This window comes from Pleurodeles waltl, chromosome 6 (genome assembly GCF_031143425.1).
Source record: "Pleurodeles waltl isolate 20211129_DDA chromosome 6, aPleWal1.hap1.20221129, whole genome shotgun sequence".
Taxonomy (NCBI): domain Eukaryota; kingdom Metazoa; phylum Chordata; class Amphibia; order Caudata; family Salamandridae; genus Pleurodeles; species Pleurodeles waltl.
In genome coordinates this window covers 362,627,253-362,653,877 of record NC_090445.1, presented here as the reverse complement: position 1 = coordinate 362,653,877, position 26,625 = coordinate 362,627,253, and the positions used below count along the sequence as shown (strand labels likewise).

Sequence of the window (26,625 nt, the reverse complement as noted above, 5' to 3'; positions counted from 1 at the left end):
CGGCAATCCTGCAATAATCCATGTAACAGGGGCAGTCTTGCAAGGTGTGACAAAACAGCCTCAAGGCAGGACAAACATAAAGCATTTACCAATGACATCAAGTGATTTCTGAAAGCCAAGCCCACGAACGAGTGAAAGTGATGGGCATGACATGGGCATGGTTAAAAGCCCACAATACTTACAACAGGTCAAAGCGCTTGCGCACTCAACCTAAAAACAGGGGAGCACTATTTAAACACAGAGTTCTGTGTGCTAAGACCATATAACACCTGCTCTGAAGCCACCCACTGGGCCCTAATGAAGAAAACAGTGAATTTCAAATCGATATGTCGCGAACATATTGTTGTACACAGACGTTCAACAGATTATTTAGAAAAACTGTTCGTCCTTCCATTTATCCAGATGATTAAGATCTGCAATCCACAATTTACTATCCATTCTGTTACAAGAAAATTGGAGCTAGAAACCTTCATGTGCAAGGACCATCTCTGTAGAACACCCTCTCAATGCTTTGAAAGCTGGAGAATCACTTTCTCTAGTTCTTTGGTTACAAAATAAAAATAATAATAAAAGCCATGCAGGACAAGGAAGCACAGGGGAAAACAATGATCAAACTGGTGGAGCGTAACAAAGAAAGTGTGGGGTGGGGCAGGGATTGTGGAGATGGAAACAACAATAAGGGGGAATGAGGAGAGAGCAACAGATCACATGCACTCCCCATGGAGTGCTAAAAGGAAAATATAGTAATTCTCTTTATATGAGGATGCAAACCATGCAATCAAAAGGACGGTAAGGAGGCTGCGCTGAAGAGGAATGAACAAATACAAGATAAGGAAGGAAAGCCTTTGAAAAGCCAAGCAAATGTAACTGGCAAGAATGCATATCAATGATAAGGTAGAATCTGGGTCAGCTCATTGCTTAAGTATTGTTAATCCCCCATGTTATGTCTGTCAACAACAGACTGCTTAAGTTATATGTGTGCAAGACCTAAAAAGTGGGTGTGGGTGCTGGGGAACTGCTAGTTTTATTTCAGTTTAACTTGTCAATGGAGCCCATGTTAACTCACAAAGCTCAGCCCTAAAAGGAACAGTTTAGCCTCCGCTCATTCAATCAATCAATCATTGTATTTATAAAGCGCACTACTTACCCGCGAGGGTCTCAAGGCGCTGGGGGGGAGGGGGGTGCTGCTACTACTCGAAGAGCCAGGTCTTGAGGTGTCTTCTGAAGGTGAGCAGGTCTTGGGTCTGTCTTAGGTTGGTCGGGAGGGTGTTTCCAGGTCTTGACGGCGAGGTACGAGAAGGATCTGCCGCCGGAGGACATTCGTTGGATGCAGGGGACGACGGAGAGGGCGAGGTTGCCGGAGCAGAGCTGTCGGGTGGGGGTGTAGAAGCTGAGTCTGTTGTTCAGGTAGGCTAGTCCAGCGTTGTGGAGTGCTTTGTGTGCGTGGGTGAGGAGCTTGAAGGTGATCCTCTTGTCGACGGGGAGCCAGTGAAGGTCTCTCAGGTGGGGGGTGATGTGGTTGCGGCGGGGCATGTTGAGGATTAGTCGGGCGGAGGCGTTTTGGATGCGTCGGAGGTGTTGCAGTTATTTGGTCGGAATACCTGCGTAGAGTACTTTGTCGTAGTCTAGGCTTCTGCTGACGAGGGCCTGTGTCACTGTTCTTCTTGTTTCGGTCGGGATCCACTTGTAGATCCTGCGGAGCATGCGGAGGGTGTTGTAGCAGGAGGAGGAGATGGCGTTGACCTGATTTGCCATGGAGAGGGATGAGTCGAGGACGAATCCAAGGTTGCGTATGTGGTTGGTCGGTGGGGTACCCAGCGAGGCTGGCCACCACGAGTCGTCCCAGGCAGAGGAGGTGGGCCCTAGGATGAGGACCTCCGTCTTGTCAGAGTTCAGTTACAGACGGCTGCCGGCTGCTCATTCTTTAGTATTTAAGTAATCAACTAACATCCAATAAGCAGAGGACAAGTTAGTCATGTATGACTCAACGGGAGAGTACTCTCATTAGAAAGCTACCATTAAAGATAAGTAACTGTTCCTTACTTACCAACAGATACATCTTGACTTTGGGACCTATTGGCTTTGTGAAGGCTTTTTAGCCATGCTGTACAGAATGGTGAAAAGATTACAATAAAAAGGCACTATGGAGCAATCAGGTCATTTTGTATGGACCAGCAAGCTCTATTACACATGCATGCCTATAAAATGATGCTAGTGACTTTTTTTCCAAGAAGGATTGGTAGAGGTTGGGCAATAGTTCTTTTAAGGCTGGCAGTCCAGCAGAAATTTGCAAAAGCAGGGGAAAGCACATGAGGAAGAAAGCATATTGAGAGAAGAAGCATATGAGGGCAAGTGCAACATGGAGGGACAGGGTTGAAGCACACAGGCAACAATGAGCAACATGGAGCAAAGCAGAGAGGGGAGAAGAAAAGTACACAAGGGAGACAGCTGGAAAAGACATGCAGTTTCATGGATTGCTTAACTAAAAAGAAAAATACAGTCCCAGAAAAGTAAGAAGTGGAAAGACAAAAATCAAGAGACAATGATCTAGGGGAGCACAAACACAGAAGAGGAAGACAGGCCCACATAAGACAACAAATAAAAAGCAAGCTGAGTGACAATAAAGCTAAGCAATGGTAACAGGGAGCACACTCTAAACAAACTCTAAGTTCACAACAGGTCTTTTGCAACCTAAGCTCAACCTAAAAATGATTTGTATTGGTGAACCCTAATCTATACATAATATCTGGGAAAGTAACCTAGTTCCAGAACTGTTTTTGAGCCTATAATTCTCGCTAGAGTGATAGCACTTGCAGGAAACCAACCATTTAACACAGCCAGGCGAATTCATGGAGGAATTAAAACTCGAAAAAAATGCTGACATGTTCATGAAACTTAGCATGGTAACCTAAATGAGAACCAAATAAATAGCACAGAAGCAACAAAATATTTTAAATAACAAAAGATGACAAATTGTCTCTTACAACATGCATAACTGTTGCTGTGAACATATCATTAGTTCAAGTAAATGGAAGTAAGATTAACATATTTTATGCGAATTAAACATGTTGGACCCATACCTTTTGCACAGTAATAATTAGATGTTTGCATACATCGATTTTCAGCAGATTCTACGTGATGTATATACCTATGACCGACTTCAGTAGAACTCGGTTTATTACAATTGGATGTATGAAATGGCCTTGCTCGAACTGGAACTTCTGGAAGGCCCATCACAGTTTTCAGGTGTGAGCTGTTATCCTGCTGGCCAGTAGGGGATGCTAGCAATTTTCAAGTAGATGAAAATGTGGTAATGAGCTTCAGAATTAATTAATATTTGGAGTATTCCCAGCCAGAGAGCACATTTTCTTTCCATGTCTAAATCCAAAGCATTCTTTTCAAAGTCACTTCATGACCAGCTTAGTTTCGTATTTGTATAACAGATTTTGGACTCCACAACTGCCAACTAAAGGATATAGCATGCAGGTGTTTACTGTGATACTGACAACAGAAGCAAAGCGATATTTTCAGTTTTCACCTTTATCCAAATGAAGACAAAGCATTTATTACATGTCTGCCCTTAGGGAAGTCTTTTGAGAATTTAGGATGACACAGATCTAGCACATTCTTATCTTACATGGCTAATAGACATTTCTATGTTCTCCGCTTTTTTTGTTGTTTCATTCCCACCATAACCAAAACCAATGAAATAAATGTTAACATAATTTTGATTCAAAACACTGACTTAGAAGCCTTCCTTAATAGGCTGCAGTGCAACACAGAAACTTGAGAACCTATTGGAATGTGACATATTTGCTGTCTTTTCAATCGCTCACACTCCTCTTTGTAGTTTGCTTCTAATTGTAGCTTTCTCAATCTGGCAGCAAACTGCAACTGCTGGTCCCGCTAAAAATTGAGAAGGGAAAGGGTGAAAGAGAAGAAGCAGGGATCAGCTGTTATACTCGACCAAAGAATTCAAAAACGCTGAAACCAATTATTCCCCTTTTGTCATGAAAAATGTTTTGTTTCACTAGTGTTAGACCTGGCATCTTTGGTGTGGTTTCCCCTAACTTTTTGCCTTCTGACCTCTTGGTTTTCAGACTTCATTTTAGCCGGCTTTATGCTTATGTGCACTTTACCACTGTTGACCAGTACTACAGTGCAGGTGCTCTGTACACTAAACATGGTAACACTGGCTTTGCCACAATTGGCATATTTAATTTACTTGCAACCCCCTATTAAAATGCACATGTGCCCAGGGCATGTAAATTAAATACAACTAGTAGGCCTGCAGCACTGCCATTTCATCTTGGAAAGTGTACCCACTTGCCAGGCCCCAACCTTCCTTTTTAATACATATAAGCCATCCCTAAGGTAGGCCCTAGTTAGCCCCAAGGGCAGGGTATTTAAAAAGTTGGATATGTACTTTTAGGTTTACCATGTCCAGGTAGTGAAAAACTTGTAAAATTGTTTTTCACTATTGCAAGGCCTATCTCTCCCAGAGATAACGCTGGGATTACCTTAAAGAATCTTTTAAGTGTAATTCCCAATCGGGAAAAGATACAAATGTGGAGTTTGGTGACTCTGGACTCACAATTTAAGATCACAGATGATGGTGAAGTTGTATTTTACATTGCAAGTCTTAAAATGCCACTTGTAAAATGTTGGCATTTTCTTACTTTAACCATTCAGTACATCTGCCTGACTCTGAATGCACGTCTGGGGTAGATGACAGCTGGGCTTTGAGCATTCCCTCTAGACAGTCACAAACAAAGGAAGCTGGGGTCCAACATTGCATCCTGATGATCCATCACCAGCCTGATGGCTCTTCCTGGGCTAAATGGGGAGGAAGGAGCTGACACACCTAAATAGGGCTGTGCCTCTCCTCACACAAAAAGATGCATAACACCCTGTAGAGTGTCTGGACCCAGGAAGGGAAGTGCAGGGACACTGTGATCTTCAAATGCCTTCCCCCACTTCAAAGACACATTTTGGTATATGTATTGGACTCCAAACCCAACCAAATCAGTTCACTTTAGGGTCCTGAGTAGACACTGCTTCTAAGAGGACTGTGCTGCCAGGAGGGACTGCCACTTGCTTTGGTGCGTCGGCCTGCTGCATGCCGATTGCTGTGCTGCCAGGAGGGACTGCCACTTTGCACTCTGCAGTGAGGAACGACTGAACCTGCTCTCTACAACCTCTGCTTCACCTAAGAACTCCAGGGGCTTGTTGGCTTGCACGTGTGACGGAGTCTCAAGACAATAAAAGACTCCCATCCCCTCCTGACTGCAAAATGGAACTACAAAGGTCAAACAAAATACTGTCTGATCCACAAATATTCACTCCTGAACGACTGTGCAGAAATGCTGATCAAAATGCTGTTTTTGTGCACCAAAAGATGCTGCAGTGCTGAGAGAAGCCCGAGGGTGTGACCGCCACATTGGCCAGGTGATTCTGTGGCTCCTCTGAAGTATCATCAGCCCTCGTCACGTGATTCTGTCCCTGGGTGCAGACGTCGGCACTGCCGAAGCATTCCCCCATGTACAAGCAAACCGAAGGGAAGGACTGCCGCACCCGGAGTCTCCAGGGTGCCATCACAGCTGTCAACCAGGTACAGACACAGCCTATCCCCCGTAACCCATACCTCTAGCTCAGGAGGCCTCCGTGTTGTGGAGCGTGAACACTGATCACAAGAACTTTGCACAGAGGACCAGGTCCTGGGGAAAGTGGGTCTTAAGTTTCAAACTAGGGCCGTTCCCTGGACCGCCTGGTCCTGTGCGAACCGCATTGAGATATACAGTGCTGCTGCGTCACAACGTGTGCTAGCGCTGCTAGTAATCGACTCCCTGTTGTTGGAGGAAAAACTTGCTTGATCTGTAAGAAAATGCCTAACTCCCTACCGTTGCTTTCATCGAACATACCCTAGAACTGCTAGCATTGGGCAGTACACCATTTCATTGTTTACCAAGTGCTACTCAGCAAAAAAACTTTTTGTTTTATGTGCTAGCACTGGTAGCCTTGGATGTAGTTAAACTAACCAAACACATATCTCCTTGAAGTGTGACTGAGCACTGAGCAATTTGTAGTGATAGATTCAGAAGTACTTATTGGATTTTGTTGTTTTGTTCATATATAAGTATTATAAAAGATTATTTTTCTAATCTGGTGTGGTTGTTTTACGGTGTTTTCACTGTGTTACTGTAACTCTTGTACTGTACAAATACTTTACACATTGCCACTTTTGATAAGCCTGCCTGCTCTGCACCACGTTACCAGAGGGTGAGCATAGGTTATCTTAGGTGTCTATCTGACTGACCCAGACTAGAGTGGTGGGTTCTGCCTAGCTTAGATGCATAACCCCTTACTAACAACTACTCACTTAAGTTCATGTACACATCATGGTGTTCTCAAAGCACAAATCATTTCAAGAGGGCAGTCTTAACTACAAATGTGCTTTCTGAAACTTATTCACAACAGATACAAAATGTATTATAATGTTCTTCAGGGTACATTCTTAAGAGAAAGACCTGGTCCCAGAGTTCATGTAGTGTGAACAGAAGTTAAATTGAAACTGAAAACACCTTTAGGATTATAACTGGGTTGCATCAAGAAAAAGAGGCGCACCTTATATTAAAATACGTTTGCACGATTAGGCTTGTGTTCTGCTAAGTACATTATTGATGTGCTAAATCACCTGTTTTTCTCCGGGAGTTGAAAAGGATACCGTTAATAAACTGACATTTCTGTGCTTCAATGCAAAATAGAACGTTTTAGTGTTGGTGGAAAACATTTCATATAGGATATGTTAAATCTGTATAGTTTTCTTTCTTAAGAAATCTACACGTTATGAATAGCACTTGCATCCTTTTTGTACCGGTGTACTCCACATTAATGCCACAGATTATGTTCTGTAATATACTACTCATGGTATAATATGCCACATATTACGCCTTTAATCTATATTACTACATTGTTTAAAGTGCTTCGGAAGACTGTGAAATCATTCAACATGCTGGTAGTGGTGGCCCAGGCAGCCCGACTGTGGCTGATGGACTGGCTGGATATGGCTTTGAATAACAAGACAAATGTGGTTGGAAAGGGAGTATACTTACCACCCAGAATAAAGGAGCCTACGCATGAGCTGAACCCGGAGAGGAATGAGTTGAAAGGAAAGGTGCCCACCAGAAGACAGTACACAAATTGCATGCCCCCTGTCAGCAGGATGTACAGCAAAAAAGCATCCAGCAGCTTCAGCCGTTGCGAGGTGGTGCTCAGATACTCCTCCAGGAAGCGGGACACTACTGACAGCACGGAGGTCGACATGCCTGGTCGTTACTTCACAGGGTACTCACAGGTACAGAGACACACCACACACCAGCAAACAGCAGCAGGGGAAGGCGACGCTTTGGCGCACAGACCAGTCGCTTGACTAGAGAGGATGGCGATGTACGTCGGACGGAGGGCGCCATCTTTGACATATACCAGTTGCTATTCGTTTCCTAAGCGACTGTGTTGTGTTCATGATATTTGTTATTTAAATATGGTACTTCGAACAAGAGATTTAATTAAGTTTCACTTATACTTAGAAAAAGCAAAAATCGAAAGAGAATATATATAACAATGGATTGTAAATTAATGGGCACTGTACCCATATATAATAATGCAACAAAGTTCTCAGTTAAAAACTATTACTATTTATTAATAAAGTGCATTGGAAGTACGTTTGTTCGCTGAGTCCGCATTGGTTGATACATACCGAAAGAATAGGGGATTATACGTGTAGTCTTTCTTTCCTTTTTAATATTTATGTACATTGAAGTTAGAGTGACGTGGCGTGTATGGACGGAGAGACGTGGAACTAAACCAACGAAATAGAAAATGAGAACAGCAGCCCCGCCATTTCAAAGTGCCCTAATAAACTGCCCAGAGGTAAGCGAGACTGCGCGACTCACAAAGGCAAAGACAAAATATCAATTGTAATAATGACATTCAAAAACTCTAACAGTCTTTCCAATGTCATATTATAGCGTAGAACACTACTTACTAAATATTTACAAGGTTTTACCTTAGTAGCAGACTGGAGTGGAATACTATTATACTACCAACAAAAAGCACACAAAAAAAAAATAAGAATCTAATTTTAGATCTCATTAGTTGTACCGTTAATGTTGCGGCCCAGAAACGGCTTTTTTATTTGTGATGATTTAGTGGCTATTTCCGCTGCTGGACTACTGTAGGCTTTCTTCAGTTTTTTGCAAAGTCTCTGAAGGCGGAAGTACACTGTTCCATTTTCTCCTGTTGTAGATTCGGTGGATTTCACAAGCATGGTTAAAGGGCGTAGTATTTTTTTTTTTCTGGTTTCGTGGCGGTAGATGTTACTTCGTCCCCGTGTGAGAACGGATGTGCAAGGGGTTTAGAAAAATTACAAGTTGAATATAAAGTAAATTGTCGTCCACCTGAGAGATCTTTCTGATATTGAGAGGATCTAGATGAAACATGGGTGGCATTTTGGACAGTCACACTGATCGGTAATTAATAGGTTGTAAAAAAGAAGCAACGAGCAGGGGACGTGTGACAGTGGTGGGAGCAAAGAGTTGTACTTTTGCCCCAACATAATTTTCAAGAAGATTACTAGCAAACACTTTTTTAACATACACTGTACTGGTCGTATTGGTCAGCACTTGCCAGGATGTAGTAAATATTGCTAAAGAAAGCTAAAAGGTATGGCTGTAATGCCAGAGTATACTTTTCGGATGTCAAATAGTTCCTCATGTATGCCAGTAGAAGCACTTCAGTATGCAAAATGATACACCGAATAAGGGGTATTATGAAGTGAGATAGTAACATTCCTGGGTGGAACTAAAGCCCACTTTAAATATATTGTAAAGAATTGATAAAAATATGTCTTCAGGAACAGCTGTAATTTCACGCCAGAACTAAACATTATCCCACAGGGGTTTGTGTGTTTTCGCTTGATGACTGTGTTTAGAAATCTACTGTTAAAGTTGACTATATTTCAAATTAAAAAAAACAGATTAAACAATTAATAGTAGCTCTCCTTCTCATTGGCAAACTATAAAAGCCAAAAACAATTATTATGCATGAAAAAAGGTTTAGCCAAAGTTGAGAGCCTACTGTGCAGTGTACTTTGCACCAGTACATGTGGAAAATGAGAAATTTCCTAGATAGCGTGAAGGAAAGTTTCAATTCTATTAAGGACACGGAGGCGAGGATTATGTAGATCTTTCTTTATTTAACAGCAAGTTCAAAGTTCATTAAGAAAAAACAATAAGAACTACAACTCCCATGAGGCTGTTCCCATAGCAACCAATGTCCTATCAGCAGTCATTCCGACTAAGTGTATATATGTCCCTATCGGCGTCATTCTTCCTGACTTCACTGCGGAAGGGGATCCATGAATTCTCAAGTTCCCGACGCCTCTGATCCTAAGGAAAAAACATCAGTGATTAAGTCCGTGCAGGATCATAGTCAAAACACCAAACCATACCTGAAAAATAGCATGCTTTATAAATGCACTGTATATGTAAACCATATTAAACCATGAGTTAAAGAAAGCGCAGGAAGGGAAACCAGCCAAAAATACTCCTACATGTAACGTAAGCAATTATATAAGTATATATTTACCACCTCAGTATTAGCTCCATAAAGCTTCTGGGGTGGAAACACATATCCAGTGTAGGGTGGGATAATCCTCGCCTCTGTGTCCTTAATAGAATTGAAACTTTTCTTCACGCTAGCTAGGAAACTTCTCATTCTATGTCAGGACCGGAGGCGAGGATTATGCAAGTTTAAAGCTTACTTACCACCAAGGATGCTGCTTCATGTATAGGTTTAAAATATAATTTTTTTGAAAATAGACTCAGATGACCAATCCGCAGCATTCATAATGTCTTCCAACCTGCCACCCATGTGGATGGCCTTGGAGGCCATGGCACCCAGAGTGGAATGTGCCCCAAAAACCCGTACCTTTGATACCTGCTTCTGTCAAGATCCATCTGATCCACCTGGCTATCGAAGGGGAGGAAACTGCCTTAAAAGGTTTCTTCAACAAAATCAACAATTGACGTTCTCCAGGAGGTCGAAGCTCAGCTGTCACCTCCTCATAAACCTTTAAGCATCTTACCACACATAATTTAGGAGCATGAGCAAAGCAGGATAGGATACTGACCTGATATTACATTTAGTCCTCCTGGAGCAGTGAAAGTTACCCCTTCTGGGGAGAACACTCTATCCAAAACGTCCAGGGCCCTAACATCCAATACCCTTTGGCACGATATAAGACACAATAACATAGCCAGCTTAGCTGACAGCTCCTTCCTTGAAAGATATTGATTATCCTGCCATGAGGATAACAGTCGAAGAACATGATTGACATCCCATAACTCCGAATACCTGGGTTCCGGAGGTTTGGAGAGCCTGACACCTTTAAGTAGTTTGCATACCCAAGGGTGTTCTCCGACCGGGCGATTATCCAGAGGGGGGTGGCCTGCTGAGATGGCCGATCTAAAGGAATTTATGGAACAATAAGACAAGCCAGACTCCGCCAGCTCCGCAAGAAAATTCATGATATCCGTAATTTGGGCCCCCATGGGATTTGTCCAACTGTTCACACACCAGCGAGCCCATCTATTCCATGCGGACCTGTACCTCTTAACTGTTCCTGGAGCACATGCCTGTGCTATGAATTTCTTAGTATCCTGTGAAAGCCGGCAGTCCTGCCAGCGAGTCCGGAAATCTTCCAAGCCACCAGAGATAGGTGGCCTTGAAGGACCAGGGGATGAAAGTGTCCCGCAGGGTCCCGGAGAATTGCGGGAGAGTCCGGAAGGCGGATCGGAAAATGGCACAAGAGTTCCAGAAGCGACGGGAACCATGCCTGGGACCTCCACAGAGGGGTTATTAGAACCACTGTTGCTTCCTGACGACGTACCTGGGCTGATACTCTCGGGATCAGAAGGAACGGAGGAAACGCATACCCCTGATGTGGTCCCCAGTCCTCCAAGAACACATCCACCGCTGCTGCTCCCGGATCCGGGTGCCAGCTGAAATACGTCAATAGTTGGGGGTTCCATCTGGATGCAAATAGATCCACTGAACAAGGACCCCAGCCTCCCATGATCACCTGAAATATTACCTGGTCCAGCTGCCAATCACTGGAGTCTGGCAGAAATCTGGAATTCCAGTCCGGCAGAGTGTTCTGGGAACCAGGAAGATACTCCGCTGTCACTGAGATATGATGTTGAAGGCAGAAGTGCCAAAAATCCTTCGCCAACTCCACCAGGGCTTTTGAGCGTGTGCCCCCCTAGGCATTTTATATATTGTATTGCCGATACGTTGTCCATCCGAAGAACAACAACACAGGAGATCCTGTCCCGAGTCAGGGATTTGATCGCAAAGGAACCCGCAAGGCGTTCCAGACAGTTGATGTGCATACTGAGCTCCCAAGGGGTCCAGCGTCCCCTGAACGAGACGTCCCTGCATCGGGCTTCCCATCCCTGGCGACTGGCGTCCGACTTTATGACAAGGTCTGGGGAGGCTCCGAAAATGGCCCTGCCATTCCATGCTTCCATGTGGTCTAGCCACCATTGCAGCTCCGTTCTCGCCTCCTGGGAAAGAGAGACGAGTTTGGAATACATTAAACCGCGTTGAAGGTTATAGGCCTTCAGGCGCTGGAGATCCCTGTAGTGAAGGGGGCCCGGAAAAAAGTCTTGAATCGATGAGGAGAGCAGTCCCACCAAATTGCCTTAGTGAGATCCTGTTGCGTCTCAGAACCTTCCTTAATTCCATCTTGATCTTGGAAATCTTCGGGCTCGGGAGACTGAGGGATGCATATTGGGAATCTATGAGAATCCCCAGAAAAATCATCAACTGCGAGGGCAGAATCTCCGATTTCTGTTGGTTGATCACAAACCCCAAATCCTGTAGTAGTACAATAGTCATGCTCGCATTGGATATAAGTTGGGACCTGGATTGACCCATCAGGTGGAGATCGTCCAGGTAAAGGATGAGGCGGACCCCTCGAGAGTGAAGGAATTCCACCACTGGTTTGAGTAGTTTGCTAAAGCACCACTGTGCTGACGACAGTCCGAAAGGGAGAGAGGTGAATTCGAACACCTGATCCCTCCACAGAAATTGCAGGAACTTGCGATGAGGGGGAAAAATTGGAATCGTCAGGTAAGCGTCCTTGAGGTCCAGACGGACCATCCAATCTCCCAGTAACAGGAATACCCTCCATTTTGAAGTGTCTGTAGATCACCCACTCGTTGGATGATCGGAGATTGATGACTGGGCAAAAGCCCTTGTCCTTCTTTTCTACAAGGAAAAGATTGCTCACAAATCCACTGGGATGGAGGACAGACTTGCATATGGCACCTTTCCAAAGAAGTTCTTGGACCTCTGAGTCTACAAGAGCGGAATCCGCTGCCGAAAAAACTAAGGGTTTCGGAAGACTCTCCTGAATCGGAGTTTCCCGGAATTCGATGTGAAACCCAGTCACCATCTGCAACACCCAGGCATCGGAGGTTATGTGCGCCCAATTGTGCCTGAATAAGCCTAACCTCCCTCCAATTTTTCGAGGGGAAGAAGGGGTAATACTTACCAGAAGGGCCTCCTGGAGCGTTGGCTCCTCCCCGGGCGATCCTGTTCGCTCTGCCTTTCCCTCTGCCTCTATTAGGGAAGAAGGCTCCTTGGTGACCGCCTCGCCATCCGTTGTTTCTGGAGGAGGCAGGGGCTTGTTGATACGGGCGGCCGGAGGAGCGACCCCTGCCTCGTCCGGCCCCTCCAAAAACCTTGTCCAGGAAGATCTTCTTGATAGAAGACTGCACCTTGCCCAGCGCAGAAAAGGTGGCGACGAATTTGCCCAACTCCTTGACAAATGGATCGCCGAATAAATTACCTTGGGCGACCGCCCCTGCCTCCGAAGTAGACTGCTCCCCTAATTTGGGGTCTATCTTAATAAGCAAAGACTGGCGCCTCTTGGCCGAAATGGTGCAACTAGCATTGCCCAGTAGACAAACTGCCCTCTGGGCCTACCCGGCTACGACGTTCATAGGTAGGGGGTGTTAGATTGTTTTGCACGTTCAGCCAGTTGAATGATCTGTGTTAGGGGACCTAACACGTCAAGGAGATTATCCTGGCACACCCTCCAGGACAAGCCAATACACTTCTTGGGGTCCTTGGTGTACTTCACAAAGAAGGTACACATCTTCGGATCTATATCCGGAGTAGCCGCTACTCTATCAGGCAAGGTAGGGCGCAGGCATTCTGCCTTCAGGCGAGCCCGTACCTCCTTGTCGAGAGGCTACAAATTTTACTAGCCAGGTAGTCGGCTACTTTCTGCTCGGCTGCCACTCAAATGAACGAGGGTGATAGATCCCCTCAGGTTCAAACATATCGGAGCAGGAGTCATCCTGCTCCTGTGGATCTGGCAGAGAGGCCCCAGGGCGCCAGGGGCAGCGAGAGTCATGATCCTCCACAGAGGAGGAATCCTCATCTGAGTCCTCCGCGATGCATTTTGGTGACCCCACGTCAGGGCCCACTATGTGGTGAAGCTTTTCACCGGTTACTCTGGTTAGAGAACCCTCCCGGAAGACATCAGCAAGATGCTCAACATCTTCAAGGTGCCCCGCATCGTGTGATTTCCTTGGAGCTGGTATTTCAGAAGTCCTAAATTCAGCACCCGTCCCCCCAAACATGCCCGACCCGTTGGACACCTGCTCTGCAAGCTGCGCCACGCTCTGCTTAATAGGGGCTAGAGCCTGGGCGATAGCCTGCGAGAGAAACACATCTACTCCAGGAGGTAGAATGCGATGAGAAGGGCCTTCTCCTGGGGACATGTTGGGATAAGACTCATGGTCCTGCGCGGACTGCATCATGGGACCCAGGGGAAAAGTTTGACAGAAGAACACCCTAAAAATAATAAGGGTAGCCCCCCACACTTCTGTCACTAAACGGCAAGATATTGGAAAGCCAAGGCTTGAAAAACGTGCCAACGGGGTCGCGCTGCGTGTAATAGCCATTACCGGTTCTACCGATAAGGGTGTTAGTCAACAGCAAAATGCAGTGTAATAGTGGGGGTTGCAGGGGTTAACAAGAGCCTAGGCTCAAAAAAACCCTATCGCGCATTAAATCGGAGCACCAAGTGCAACGCGACTCGAGCGCTCGAAAAACGCTCTGATTTCTTACAGCGGTGCGTGAGAGCGCCCTCTAGAGGGTCTGATGCGTCACCACGTCTAGAAACTGCGCTCGGGCAAAGAAACCCTGCTGCGCTCGCGGTACGTGTCCTTAGCGACAAGTGAGACAATACACACAGCAGTTCAAAAGCAAACGTGCAACAACACTCTTATTAAGACAATTTGTAGAAAAACACAAGCACTCAGAGGCAGTAAAGGGCAACTTAACTGGCACTGACACCAGTGAAGAAAGAGGAAGAATGACGCCGACAGGGACATATATACACTTAGTCGGAATGACGGCTGATTGGACATTGGTTGCTATGGGAACAACCTCATGGGAGTTGTGGTTCTTACTGTTTTTTCTTAATGAACTTTGAACTTGCTGTTAAATAAAAAGTGAAGAAAGATCTGCATAATCCTCGACTCTGGTCCTGACATAGAATAGGTGGTTTTTACATACACGTTACGATAGTAACACCATTTTTTACCTAACAGTGCTTGAAGGCTACTGTACATGGGAACCTTGGAGGTTCTTCCAGTGAATTAAGAAAGGCACTGGTGATTGTCTCTTTGTAAAGACCTATGGGCCAGTCAGATTTATTGTTTTTTGTGTGATTGAGCATTTTGTAAATTGGCCACTAGGGAATGTAAGAAAATAAGCAGTTTGCATTTAAAAACAGTTTAGCCACATAAGTATGATCAGAACTAGGCAGACTCATGAAAAGTGGTCACACCTCGTAATGGAGCACTTACAGTGGCAAAGTCTTGAAGTGAAATGAAACGAGCATTTATAAAGTGCATTAAACCCGAGCTTATCTAAGCGCTAAGCCAAGCTGAACTCTATAATGAAAACCAGGCACTACAACTTAGGGTGAGAAATGCCATGTTTTCAGTGATTTTGTTAAACACAGCAAAAGCATCAAGCTTAGCAATGTAGGCAGGCAAGGTGTCTCGTTAAACTCACACTCGTGTGCATTTTAAGTCAACCCTGCATCTCTGAGTAAACAACATACTTATGTGCGAGTTTTCGTGCTCCTTCTGTGTAGCTCCAAAAACGAATACGTCAGTGTTATAATTGAATGCATTTACAACAGGCTGTATTGTACATTGAATGACATTTTGAAAAATGTCTGTAGCCGATGACACACCAAAACGTAGGGCCTCATTTAGAGTTTGGCAGAGGGGTTAATGCATCACAACGGTGACAAATATTCCATCTGCCGAAATATAAATCCCATAGGATATAATGGGGTTTATATATCGGTGGACGGGATATCCCTCACCATTGTGACAGAGTACTCTGCCAAACTCTGAATCAGGCGCTATGTCTTTTGTATTGAAACAAACCAATGTGTAGAAAATATTGTAATGTACCTGCAGCTTTCTCCAAATTCAAACTGATGATAGCCTTTATTTAAATAAAGGTGAGAAAAGACCTTTGCATCATTCAATTGCATTATAATGCCAGCAATGTGTGGATATGGATGTTGCTCTCATTTAATTAAAAAAACAACAAAAGGGAGGGGCAAACGTGGGAGATTCGGAGAAAATACTCCTGGTCCCGTGTGTAGAGCTCCCCCTACAGATAATGAATCAAAAAAGGTACACACGGTTCCAAAAAACGCCAGAAGGTTTCTTTCACACTTAATGGTTCAGCATTTGATGGGAACCAAAAAATGATCGAAGCAAGAGCCCTCATTCACCTTCCGGTGACATGCTTCATCATAGGGCCAAGCTCCTCGTCAGACCGGCACTGCAATGCCTGACGGGCCCCACACAGGGGCTCTTTGCCGGAGATCTTTTTGAAGTGATGTACAACCGATCAAAAAAATGTCTATGAAGGATTGGTGGAAGAATAATTAAAAATGACTAGAGGTAACAGTTATGCAAGTTTATTCGAATGCTGGAACCTCTGGCATGATTAAAAACAAAACGTAGGGATACGGTAGATTAATGCCTACACTCCCCATATAAATAAAGTACTAATTCTCACAATCGAGAGTAGTAAAAAGAGGGAAGTAAACACAGGATCCCCTGTGTTACTCGATATCATCGGTCAACATGTTTCTCGCCTTTTTTTAAAGTAAAAAAATGATCTTAATGCGATTCTCCAGGACCACAGTACATACCTAATCCTTTAAGTAATCAGGACTTCCACAGTACGGAAATCCAGAAACCTAGTAAAAACAGGAAAGAAAGAAACCAAAGTCAAAGCAGCTCGCAGTAGTCAGAGTTGGAATATTCACCATATCCAGAGAAATTATCCCATACACTTGTGAGGAATCCCACACGGTGCCATGTGACGGAAATACAATATTAGTGAAGTAAAAAAAAGGCTCATTTAGTAAAAACCCTCCAAATATTAAGGTAGGGCCTCATTGGGGAGACTTCAGGCTTTGAAAATCCACTATGGTCTAAATTAGTACACAGAGAACATAAGATCCATCGATGATACATTAGTTCAATAAGGGATCTGCTCGCGTAGTGCAATTTGAAGATCATAACAGGCATGGAGAGTTATCAAAAACAAACAAATTCTATCACCGGAGACTATTACACAGCCTCTTAACATCTCAAAGCAGGTTACAGTGAAAGGAAAAAGAGCATGGGGGCTGGTGGATGCTCCTGGTGCACTCATAAAGTAAAAGAAACAGAGAATCACTGTGTCAAACTCCATGCATATAAGTATGGATATTGATTGGGAGAAGGAAACAATGTTCCAAGGAGAGAAGTATAAAAAAAACAAATGCAATGGCTATATCACATTTTGGCAGGAAGTGTCACTACTGTCTTTAAAAATATGCATAAGGCACAAGAGTATGTATAAGGACATAAAATATACATGGAAAACAGAATAAAGGCCGTCACTAAAAAGGTTTTACATACAGCCACAGATGTGCATAAAGTAAGAACATATGTCCATACCTATCGCTCCCTTTCACTTTAAGCAGGGTGGGCGTAAAACTCATAGTGCATAGCATAGTAGCTTGAAATAATAGACAATAATAAACGAGCGAATACACGGAAATCGCAGCGTGTCTAGACTCGTTTAACAAATCAATACCGGATGAGTCAGTGCACAGTGCGTGCCTGCTCATCCGGACATTAAATCCAGAACCATGCTAGAGTTCAGTTGTACGAGCTGGGAGACAGCGAGAAATAATACGCGCTCCCAGTTCGTTAAAGGAAAAATTAGAAGAAGAGCGAGCGCGTAGAAGACCGAACGCGTCTCATCTTCATTCCAAAAAAACGGAATGTGAACGGTGCACATGCTGGACATTTAGCGCGCTGCTAAACTAGGGATCCCATAGTGTCCCTGTTGAGGCCCGTATATAAACGCGGGAAGCGTTACGCTGTAAACACCAAGGTAGTTCAATTTACAAAGACGCAGGTAAAAAGTTAAAACTGCGTCTAGAGGAAAGTAATTATACAAACATCCAAAAGCTCAGAAAAGAGCACTAACTTAATGTGGAGACCAGGGTACTGGACCACCTACGCCTGCTGTTGATCCCCGGAACTCTGGGGGATAAGTGATTTACACAGCCATTAAAAGGAGGGAGGAGAGAACAGAGATAGAAAAAGGACTCGTAGGGAAGATGGAGAAAAAGAATGTCACACTTTGTCGGCCTTCTTAAAGGGGGTCCATACAAATGATGTCTGCTACACCATCTATTAGAGAGGTCAAAGTCCCCACCCTCATCCTAATGATGAGGTTAGATCTATGTCAAAAAAATATATTAGTGGAGGAAAGGAATTCCTATATAAAAGAAAAATACAAAACGATGTGGTTCTTAGTGGATAAAACTAGTCCACTGAATATCGTCGTTGAGGCCAAATATATGGGTCTTAAGCCTTGTTTGTCTGATGCATGTCAATGCAGATGCGTACAGCTCCTTCACTTTCTTTTTTGGGCACCACTACTATAGAAGAAATCCATGGCGTTGGACCAGTGAAATGCTCAATAATATCATGCTTAAGTAATGATTCAGGTATTTTTTCAACAGCTTCCAGTAAATGAAAAACAGTTAGTTTACGTCCCTGAGCAACAGGACAGACATCCTCATCAAAATTCAGCTTTTACTTCCATAGTCTTAAGCTTTCCTAAACCATGAAACAACAAAGGAAATTGACTTACTAGTTAGTGGTGAACATATATGTTGTAATTCACAGATATCAGTCCCATATCAGCAGCTGTGTTGAAACTGAGTAAATAGGCACTTGACTCTGTATCTTGAAACACATGGATCAGTGCTTGTACCTTTATTTTCTAATGTTTCACTGTCAATACAAATGAACCATGACTTTTTATAGGCGTCAATGCAGTCCAAATATACACTTTGGTCTTCAATGGCGTGAGCCACAGCAATGGAGATAGATCATTATGGCCCTCATTACAACATTGATGGTAAATCCCGTTTACCGCCGTACAGAAGACCGCCAACACACCGCCGCGGCCGCGGAATTCCGCCACAGCTATTACGACCCACAGCTCAGAATCCGCCAAAACCTAGACACCCACAGGTCCGCCACACCAAAGGTAAGTGATAAACTGCCGATAACAAAACCTCAACCATCACGCCAACAGGAATACGCCCACACTATCACGACCCACGAATCCACGCGGCGGTCTTTCAACTGCGGTATTCCATTGGCGGTACACACCACCGCGCTCAAAATACACACACTTTTACAAAACACAACCACATTGGACAATTCGAAATACACACACCACTCCCACACACCCAATACAATATAAAACACCCACCCACATTACCCACAAACCCTTACTACCAACAATTTGGAGGAAGCAGAGAGACAGCAAAGCAAAGACCACACCAGCATACGGAGGCACACAACACCATCACTCTTACACATCCACGCACAAAACAACACACACCCCTAAACATCACCCCACACATCACCACACACACCACCTCACACATCACCCACAACACCCCATGGCACCGCAAAGACACCCCAGGTTTTCTGAGGAGGAGCTCAGGGTCATAGTGGAGGAAATCATCCGGGTAGAGCCACAGCTATTCGGATACAGGTGCAGCACACCTCCATAGCTAGGAAGATGGAGCTATGGCGCAGAATCGTGGACAGGGTCAACGCAGTGGGACAGCACCCAAGAACACGGGATGACATCAGGAAGAGGTGGAACGATCTATGGGGGAAGGTGCATTCCGTGGTCTCAAGACACCACATTGTGGTTCAGAGGACTGGCGGCGGACCCCCACCTCCTCCCCCACAACTAACAACATGGGAGGAGCAGGTCTTGGCTATAATGCATCCTGAGGGCCTTGCAGGAGTAGCTGGAGGAATGGACTCTGGTAAGTCAAATCTTTAACTACTTCATCCCCCACCCTACCTGCATGCTATCACATACCCCCACCCTCGCCCTAACCCCCATCACTCCAACTCCTCACATATGTCCCACTATCACAAACCACACATCCCAACACCAAGCCCTGCATGCAACAACAAAGCATGGACACCCATCACCCATGCATGTCCACCACACATAACTACACAGACCCCTAAACAATTATCACACAAGGTCATACACAAGAATGTAAGCACTGAGGTACAGGGTCACCCACCCATTGCACACCATGGCACACACAGATGCAATAATCATGCCTTTACACCCCTGCAGCACTCCTACCCAACGTCACCGGACAGGAGGTTCCAGACATGTCCACTCCCCCCACAGATGAGGCCCACAGTGATGACAACAGCTCTGTCCAACTGGATCTAGATGACCAGCCCGGCCCATCTGGGACCTCGGGAAAGTCGGTTCCCCTCACACAGTCACAGGCCACCACAGAGCCTCCCCCCTCAGGAAACACCAGCACAGCACCCACCCAGCGGGCCCATACCTCTGTCCCCAGGACACGTCAAGCAGCAGTGTGTCCACCACTACAGGGAACCCAGGCTAACTCACCACCCCAAGAACAGCATGGACCTGGGGGCAGTGGCAGTGGGCACACGGTTCAGGGGACACAGGCCCAGGAAAACCGGGGAACTGGGAGGTCTGCTGTGCGACAGGGGGAGGACAGGCCCAGGGAACCCACTCTCTACGAGGCCCTCTCCAACATCATGGGAGCGTACCATCATTCCCAGGAGACAATGGCAATGGTACTGGCCAAGTTTCAGGAGACCCAGTGGCTGCAGGAGGAACAGTATTTGGGGTTCAGGGAGGAACTCCAGTCCATCAACACCACCCTGGCACCATTGTAGGGGTGCTGAAGGACCTCGTGAATACCAGGAGGGACACTGTGGCACAACAAGGGGCCCCTGACACTAGCCTGGACGATGAACTGCCTACCACCTCCGCCGGCGCTAGTGGACAGGAGGCACCGCCACAGGACCACGACACCAGCACCCCACCCCCTGCAGATGGAGAATCACCCCACAAGTGGTCCCTGAGATTCAGGACAAAGACAGAGAACAATGCCAAGACCCCCGCCAAGAAATGAGACCACCCTGAATGTCATCCTTCTGTCCCACTTTGTCACCCTGTCCATCCTTAAACTGCCCTAGCTCCACTTCCTACGCCCCTTTGGACAATGCACCTGTGAGACTAATAACTGGACTCTGCCATGGACATTCCTCCACCATCACCCCGACCATTTTGCTACCCCCTCCACTATTTAGCACTTAAATAAACACCCTTGAATCACAAAAAATCTGGAGTCAGTCTGTGCTTTCACAAATGTGTATTTGCAATAACTGAGGGAAATAGCAATGTCCATTGTATTGTCAACATACCTATGTCACATAGGTCTAGTCCATGAGGTAACATAGCAAAGGTCACACAGTGGGACCCACATCTGTGAAATCGAAAGGGAAAGTGACAAATTATGGTCCATACACTGAGTGAATGTGACAGACAGATGATAGGTCGAACAATTTTATCAGATGTAGGAGGCAGTGATGTCTTCTTACCTGTGTCTCACTGGAAGTATTGCTGGATCAAGGTGTTTCTGTTGTCTATGTCCTCTTCTTCTGCCTCCTCTTCTTCACTGTCCACAGGCTCCACAGCTGCCACAAGACCTCTTTCTGGACCATCCTCCTGCAGTAAAGGCACCTGTCGTCGCAAAGCCAAGTTGTGCAGCATACAGCAGGCCACGATGATCTGGCACACCTTCTTTGCTGAGTAGTATAGGGAACCACCTGTCATATGGAGGCACCGGAACCTGGCCTTCAGGAGGCCAAAGGTCCTCTCTATAACCCTCCTAGTTTGCCCATGTGCCTCATTGTAGCGTTCCTCTGCCCTTGTCCTGGGATTCCTCACTGGGGTCAGTAGCCATGACAGGTTGGGGTAGCCAGAGTCACCTGCAAATGTCGAGAGACCGCTGTTAAACACCAACTAACCCTTAGGGACAACCCCAGACCCAGACAAATATTCACACTGTATAGGGTCCTTGTCCTCACCTAATAGCCACACACTGTGCCTCTGGAGTTGCAACATCACATAAGGGATGCTGCTATTCCTCAGAATGTAAGCGTCATGCACTGAGCCAGGAAATTTGGCATTCACATGGGAGATGTACTGGTCGGCCAAACACACCATCTGCACATTCATCGAATGGTAGCTCTTCCGGTTTCTGTACACCTGTTCACTCCTGCGGGGGGTACCAAGGCCACATGTGTCCCATCAATGGCACCTATGATGTTGGGGATATGTCCCAGGGCATAGAAGTCACCTTTCACTGTAGGCAAATCCTCCACCTGAGGGAAAACGATGTAGCTGCGCATGTGTTTCAGCAGGGCAGACAACACTCTGGACAACACGTTTGAGAACATAGGCTAAGACATCCCTGATGCTATGGCCACTGTAGTTTGAAAAGACCCACTTGCCATGAAATGGAGTACTGACAGGACCTGCACTAGAGGGGGGATTCCTGTGGGATGGCGGATAGCTGACATCAGGTCTAGCTCCAACTGGGCACACAGTTCCTGGATTGTGGCACGATCAAGTGTGTAGGTGACAATTACATGTCGCTCTTCCATTGTCGACAGGTCCACCAGCGGTCTGTACACCGGAGGATGCCGCCATCTCATCACCTGCCCCAGCAGACGTGCTCTATGGATTAGAACAGCAAGCAGAGGGTCAGCCAACACTGAGGTACTAAAACAACAACTTTATTGCACATATTTGCCAATCTGCTATGTGCCTGTCTTAGTGTGTATGCAAGGCCTAGATATGTGAGACGCATTTAAAAATAATGACATGTGGCCCCCTGACCTGTAATGTAGGACACGTGGATATGAGGTAACTGCGCTGGCGTTGTACACCGTCACAGTAGGCAGTCGAAGACAGCGGCACAATCCTGCATTGGTTAACATTGGACCCTATGGGTCCCAGGAGCCAATGACGATGTACACCGGCGGTGACAGTGCGCACCGCCGCGGACGTGACTGACATTTTCTTTCTTTTCACTCACTTGATACCTAATATTCAACAGGAGAGGACCTACAGTGCAAGTGCTGCTGTGACCTCAGTCTGGAAGCGACGATGGCTCATGTGTCTGGGGAAAGGGCCCCTGCCTTCACATCGGAGGAGTTGGATAAACTAGTGGATGGGGTCCTCCCCCAGTACACGCTACTCTACGGTCCTCCAGACAAACAGGTGAGTACACAGTGAGCATGCTGTATGGGCAATGCCTGTTTGGAGTGGTGTGGATGGGAGATGGGGGGATGAGGCGTGCATGATCCGACGGTGAGTGTATGTGCGTCAGGGCAAGGGTGGGAATGTGGGCCAATGACTGTGACGGTCCGGACGATTAATGTTGTAACTTTTCCCCTGTACTATTCCTGTAGGTCAGCGCCCACCAGAAGAAGGATATTTGGCGTGCCATCGCCTAGGACGTCCAGGCCCTGGGGGTTCACCACAGACAGAGCACCCACTGCTGTAAAAGATCGGAGGACATTCGCCGCTGGAGCAAGAAGACGGCGGAGGCCCAGCTGGGGATGGCCTCCCAACGTGGGAGGGGTGCCCGTCGCACCATGACCCCCCTGATGTTCCGGATCCTGGCGGAGAAGTGTGGCACAATGGTTAGAGCAGCAGACCCTGATGCAGAGATCTGCCCCGGGACCAGGGTTCAATTCCCACCTCGGCAGGTCTTGGGCTCAATTCCCTTGGACCAGATAATTCTCTCGCCTCGGTGCCTAATCTAATTAATGGGTCCCACTCTGTAACTCTGGGCAATAGCTTACTTAATCTCCACAATAGCCCTCACATCGCTTGGATGCCTGGCTTCACCCTGGGGCTGTCCAGGAGTGGGTGCCTCACAGGGAAAAAGGCAGGAGGCGTTCCACAGCGGTATGTGTACAGCGCCTTGAGACCCTAACGGGTGAGTAGTGCGCTATACAAGTGCGAAGTTTACAGTTTTATGACCCCCCTGATGTTCCGGATCAGGGCGGTGGTGTATCCGGAGTTGGATGGGCGCTTGAGGGCATCACAGCAGCCACAAGGGGGTGAGTACAGTCACATCCATCTGACTCTGCGCGCATTGGAGGTGTCTGGGTGTGGTAGGTGGGCTGTGGGTTTCCCTAGGTTAGGGCGAGCCTTGTAGGCAAGGACCCTTTGGGTGGCAGGCTAAGTGGCACTCCAACCCCACCAGTAGTAAGAGCCATCTACACCTAGTCAGGCTCCTGTGACTTCCATGTGTGAGGCAATCGGGCATAGGCCATGTACCCCATGTCCCTGTGAGGAATTAGGGAACTCTAAGTGCATGGCGTTGTGCAGAGGGCTGCTGTGTCTGTAGTGTCCACCAACGGTAGCGGTATTGCATGTACTGAACATGTCTTTCTACTTTCTTCCCCCCCTTTTTGTGGTCTCCCTGATCTTGTGTGCATTAGCATCATCAGGCGGAGGAGCTGTGCCACTGGAGCAGGAGGGAGCTGCATCCCACATGGCCCTGGAGGGCGACACTACAGAGTCAGAATTCACTAGTGGGACGGAGGGTGAGGGGAGCTCCACGGTGGGGACTGGAGCATAGACCAGTGACACCGACTCCTCCTCTGATGGGAGCTCCCTTGCGGTGGTGGGCCCCTCTGTGCCCCCCGCATCTACAGGTACAGCTGCCGCCACCCCTACCAGCACTGCCCTCCCAGCAGCCCCTCAGCGTGTGCCCTGTGGCCGCTCACCCAGGAGGGTGGGCATCTCCTTCGCCCCAGGCACCTCAGCCCCTGCCCCAGTCAGCCCTGCTGCCCTCAGTGAGGAGGCCATTGACCTTCTGAGATCCCACACTGTTGGGCAGTCTACCATTCTGAATGCTATCCACGGTGTAGAGAGGCAGTTACAACAGACAAATGCATACCTGGAGGGCGTTCATTCTGGCCAGGCAGCCCAACAGCGAGCATTTCAGACTCTGGCCTCAGCACTGATGGCAGCCATTGTCCCTGTGTCCAACCCCCCCCTCCAACTTCCTCCACCCAGACCCAATCCCCAGTACCTCAGCCTATCCCAAGCACACCATCAGACCAGCATGCACACACCTCAACACACAAGGGTAGCTCTGGCAAACATAAGCACCACACATCCTACAGGCACTCACACAAGCATCATACCCATGCACACATACCAACATCCACTGCCTCCACTGTGTCCCCCTCCTCCACGTCTCCCTCCTCCCTCCCTGTCACGTCTCCACTCACACCTGCATGCACTACATCCTTAGCCACTACCTCCATTACCAGCACGCCCATCACCTCACACTGCTCATGTGTAATCACCACCCCACTACCATTCACACATCCCCTGTGTCCTCTACCAGTGTGTCTGTGAGCCCTCCTCCCAAAGTACACAAACGCAGTCACACACCCACCCAACAGCCATCCACTTCACAACAGCCTCCAGCCTATGCACCTTCACCCAAAGTCAGCAAACGAACACCTACAACCACTACCTCTTACTCCACTCCCAAACCCTCTCCATCTACCCGTACCAGTGTGTCTAAAAAACTTTTCCTGTCAAACCATGACCTCTTCCCTTCACCTCCCCCACCCCTTCCGTCCCCTAGGGCCCGCCTTTCCAGGTCCCAACCCAGCACCTCAGTCACCACATCACCGGGCACAGTAGTGCCAGCAGTAACCGGATTCTGGAGTGCGCCAAGCAGCAGGGCTGCCAGTGTCCCAAGGAGCGAGACCAAGGACATTCCCCTACCTCCAAAACAGAAGAAGCTGCCCACATACCGGAGGGAGAAGGCCAAAACACCTGCCACCAATGCACCACCATCCAAGGTCGGGAAGGGCCTGAAAAAGAAAGGCAAGTCAACGTCGCCGCCAACCTGCACGGCGGACAAGACCGCCACAGGCACCGCTGCCAGCACCCAAGATACTGAGCCCTTCACCTGCACTGCAGACACTGTGCCCTTCAGCAGCACCAAGGTCAGTGAGCCCCCCACCAGCACCGCCGCTCAGGACATCGCCGCCAGCACCAAGGTCAGTGAGCCCCCCACCAGCACGGCTGCCCAATGAGCGCCGCAAGCATCGCCGCTACTGAGCTCGCCGCCAGCACCGCCAGCAGCCACGCCACATCCTGAGCCAGTGGCATCACCTCAGACATGGCTGCCATCCCCACTTGTCATTCGTACGAGGCTGATGGTTAGTTCCAGGGGCCTGACCAGCTTGCATGTTGCACCATCGTCAGTGGAGTGTCACATCCACTACCTCAGTCTTTGGCAGGATGAAGCACTCTGGGCACAAAGGCTCCTCCAGAACCAGTGGAGAAAGGCATCCACTACCTCAGTCCTTGGCAGGATGAAGCACTCTGGGCACAAAGCCCCCTCCAGAACCAATGGAAAAAGGCATCCACTACCTCTGTCCTTGGCAGGATGAAACACTCTGGGCACAAAGCCCCCTCCAGAACCAGTGGAGTACCATATCCACTACCTCTGTCCTTGGCAGGATGAAGCACGCTGGGCACAAAGCCCCCTCCAGAACCAGTGGAGAAAGGCATCCACTACCTCTGTCCTTGGCAGGATGAAGCACTCTGGGGACAAAGCCCCCTCCAGAACCAGTGGAGAAAGGCATCCACTACCTCTGTCCTTGGCAGGATGAAGCATTCTAGGCACAAAGCCCCCTCCAGAACCAGTGGAGAAAGGCATCCACTACCTCTGTCCTTGGCATGATGAAGCACTCTGGACACAAAGCCCCCTCCAGAACCAGTGGAGTATCACATCCACTACCTCTTTCCTTGGCAGGAGCAAGCACTCTGGGCACAAAGCCCCCTCTAGAACCAGTGGAGACTGTTATCCACTTCAGAGACTGTGGCTTTGCACTCCCCAGGATAAATCAGCGGGCAAACCACCCACTGGAAAGACTTGAGAGACTGTGGCTTTGCACTCCCCAGGATAAAGCAGTGGGCAATCCACCCACTGGAGAGACTTGAGAGACTGTGGCTTTGCACTCCCCAGGA

The 26,625-nt window shown here is 47.3% G+C and overlaps 2 protein-coding genes across 2 annotated transcripts in view; one reads left to right on the top strand and one right to left on the bottom strand.

The window, feature by feature from the left end:
* The window catches only part of DAD1 (defender against cell death 1), a 31,490-nt gene extending 24,074 nt beyond the window's left edge, over positions 1-7,416 (bottom strand). Inside the window, exon 1 of the mRNA XM_069238259.1 lies at positions 7,113-7,416. Within this exon, the coding sequence (XP_069094360.1) occupies positions 7,113-7,323 (211 nt within the window). The 5' untranslated portion in view covers positions 7,324-7,416. The remainder of the gene's footprint in view (positions 1-7,112) is intronic.
* Positions 7,417-7,821: 405 nt separating this feature from the next.
* The window catches only part of ABHD4 (abhydrolase domain containing 4, N-acyl phospholipase B), a 164,992-nt gene continuing 146,188 nt past the window's right edge, over positions 7,822-26,625 (top strand). The window contains exon 1 of the mRNA XM_069238256.1: positions 7,822-7,929. The gene's annotated coding sequence lies outside the window, so the exon portion shown is untranslated. The remainder of the gene's footprint in view (positions 7,930-26,625) is intronic.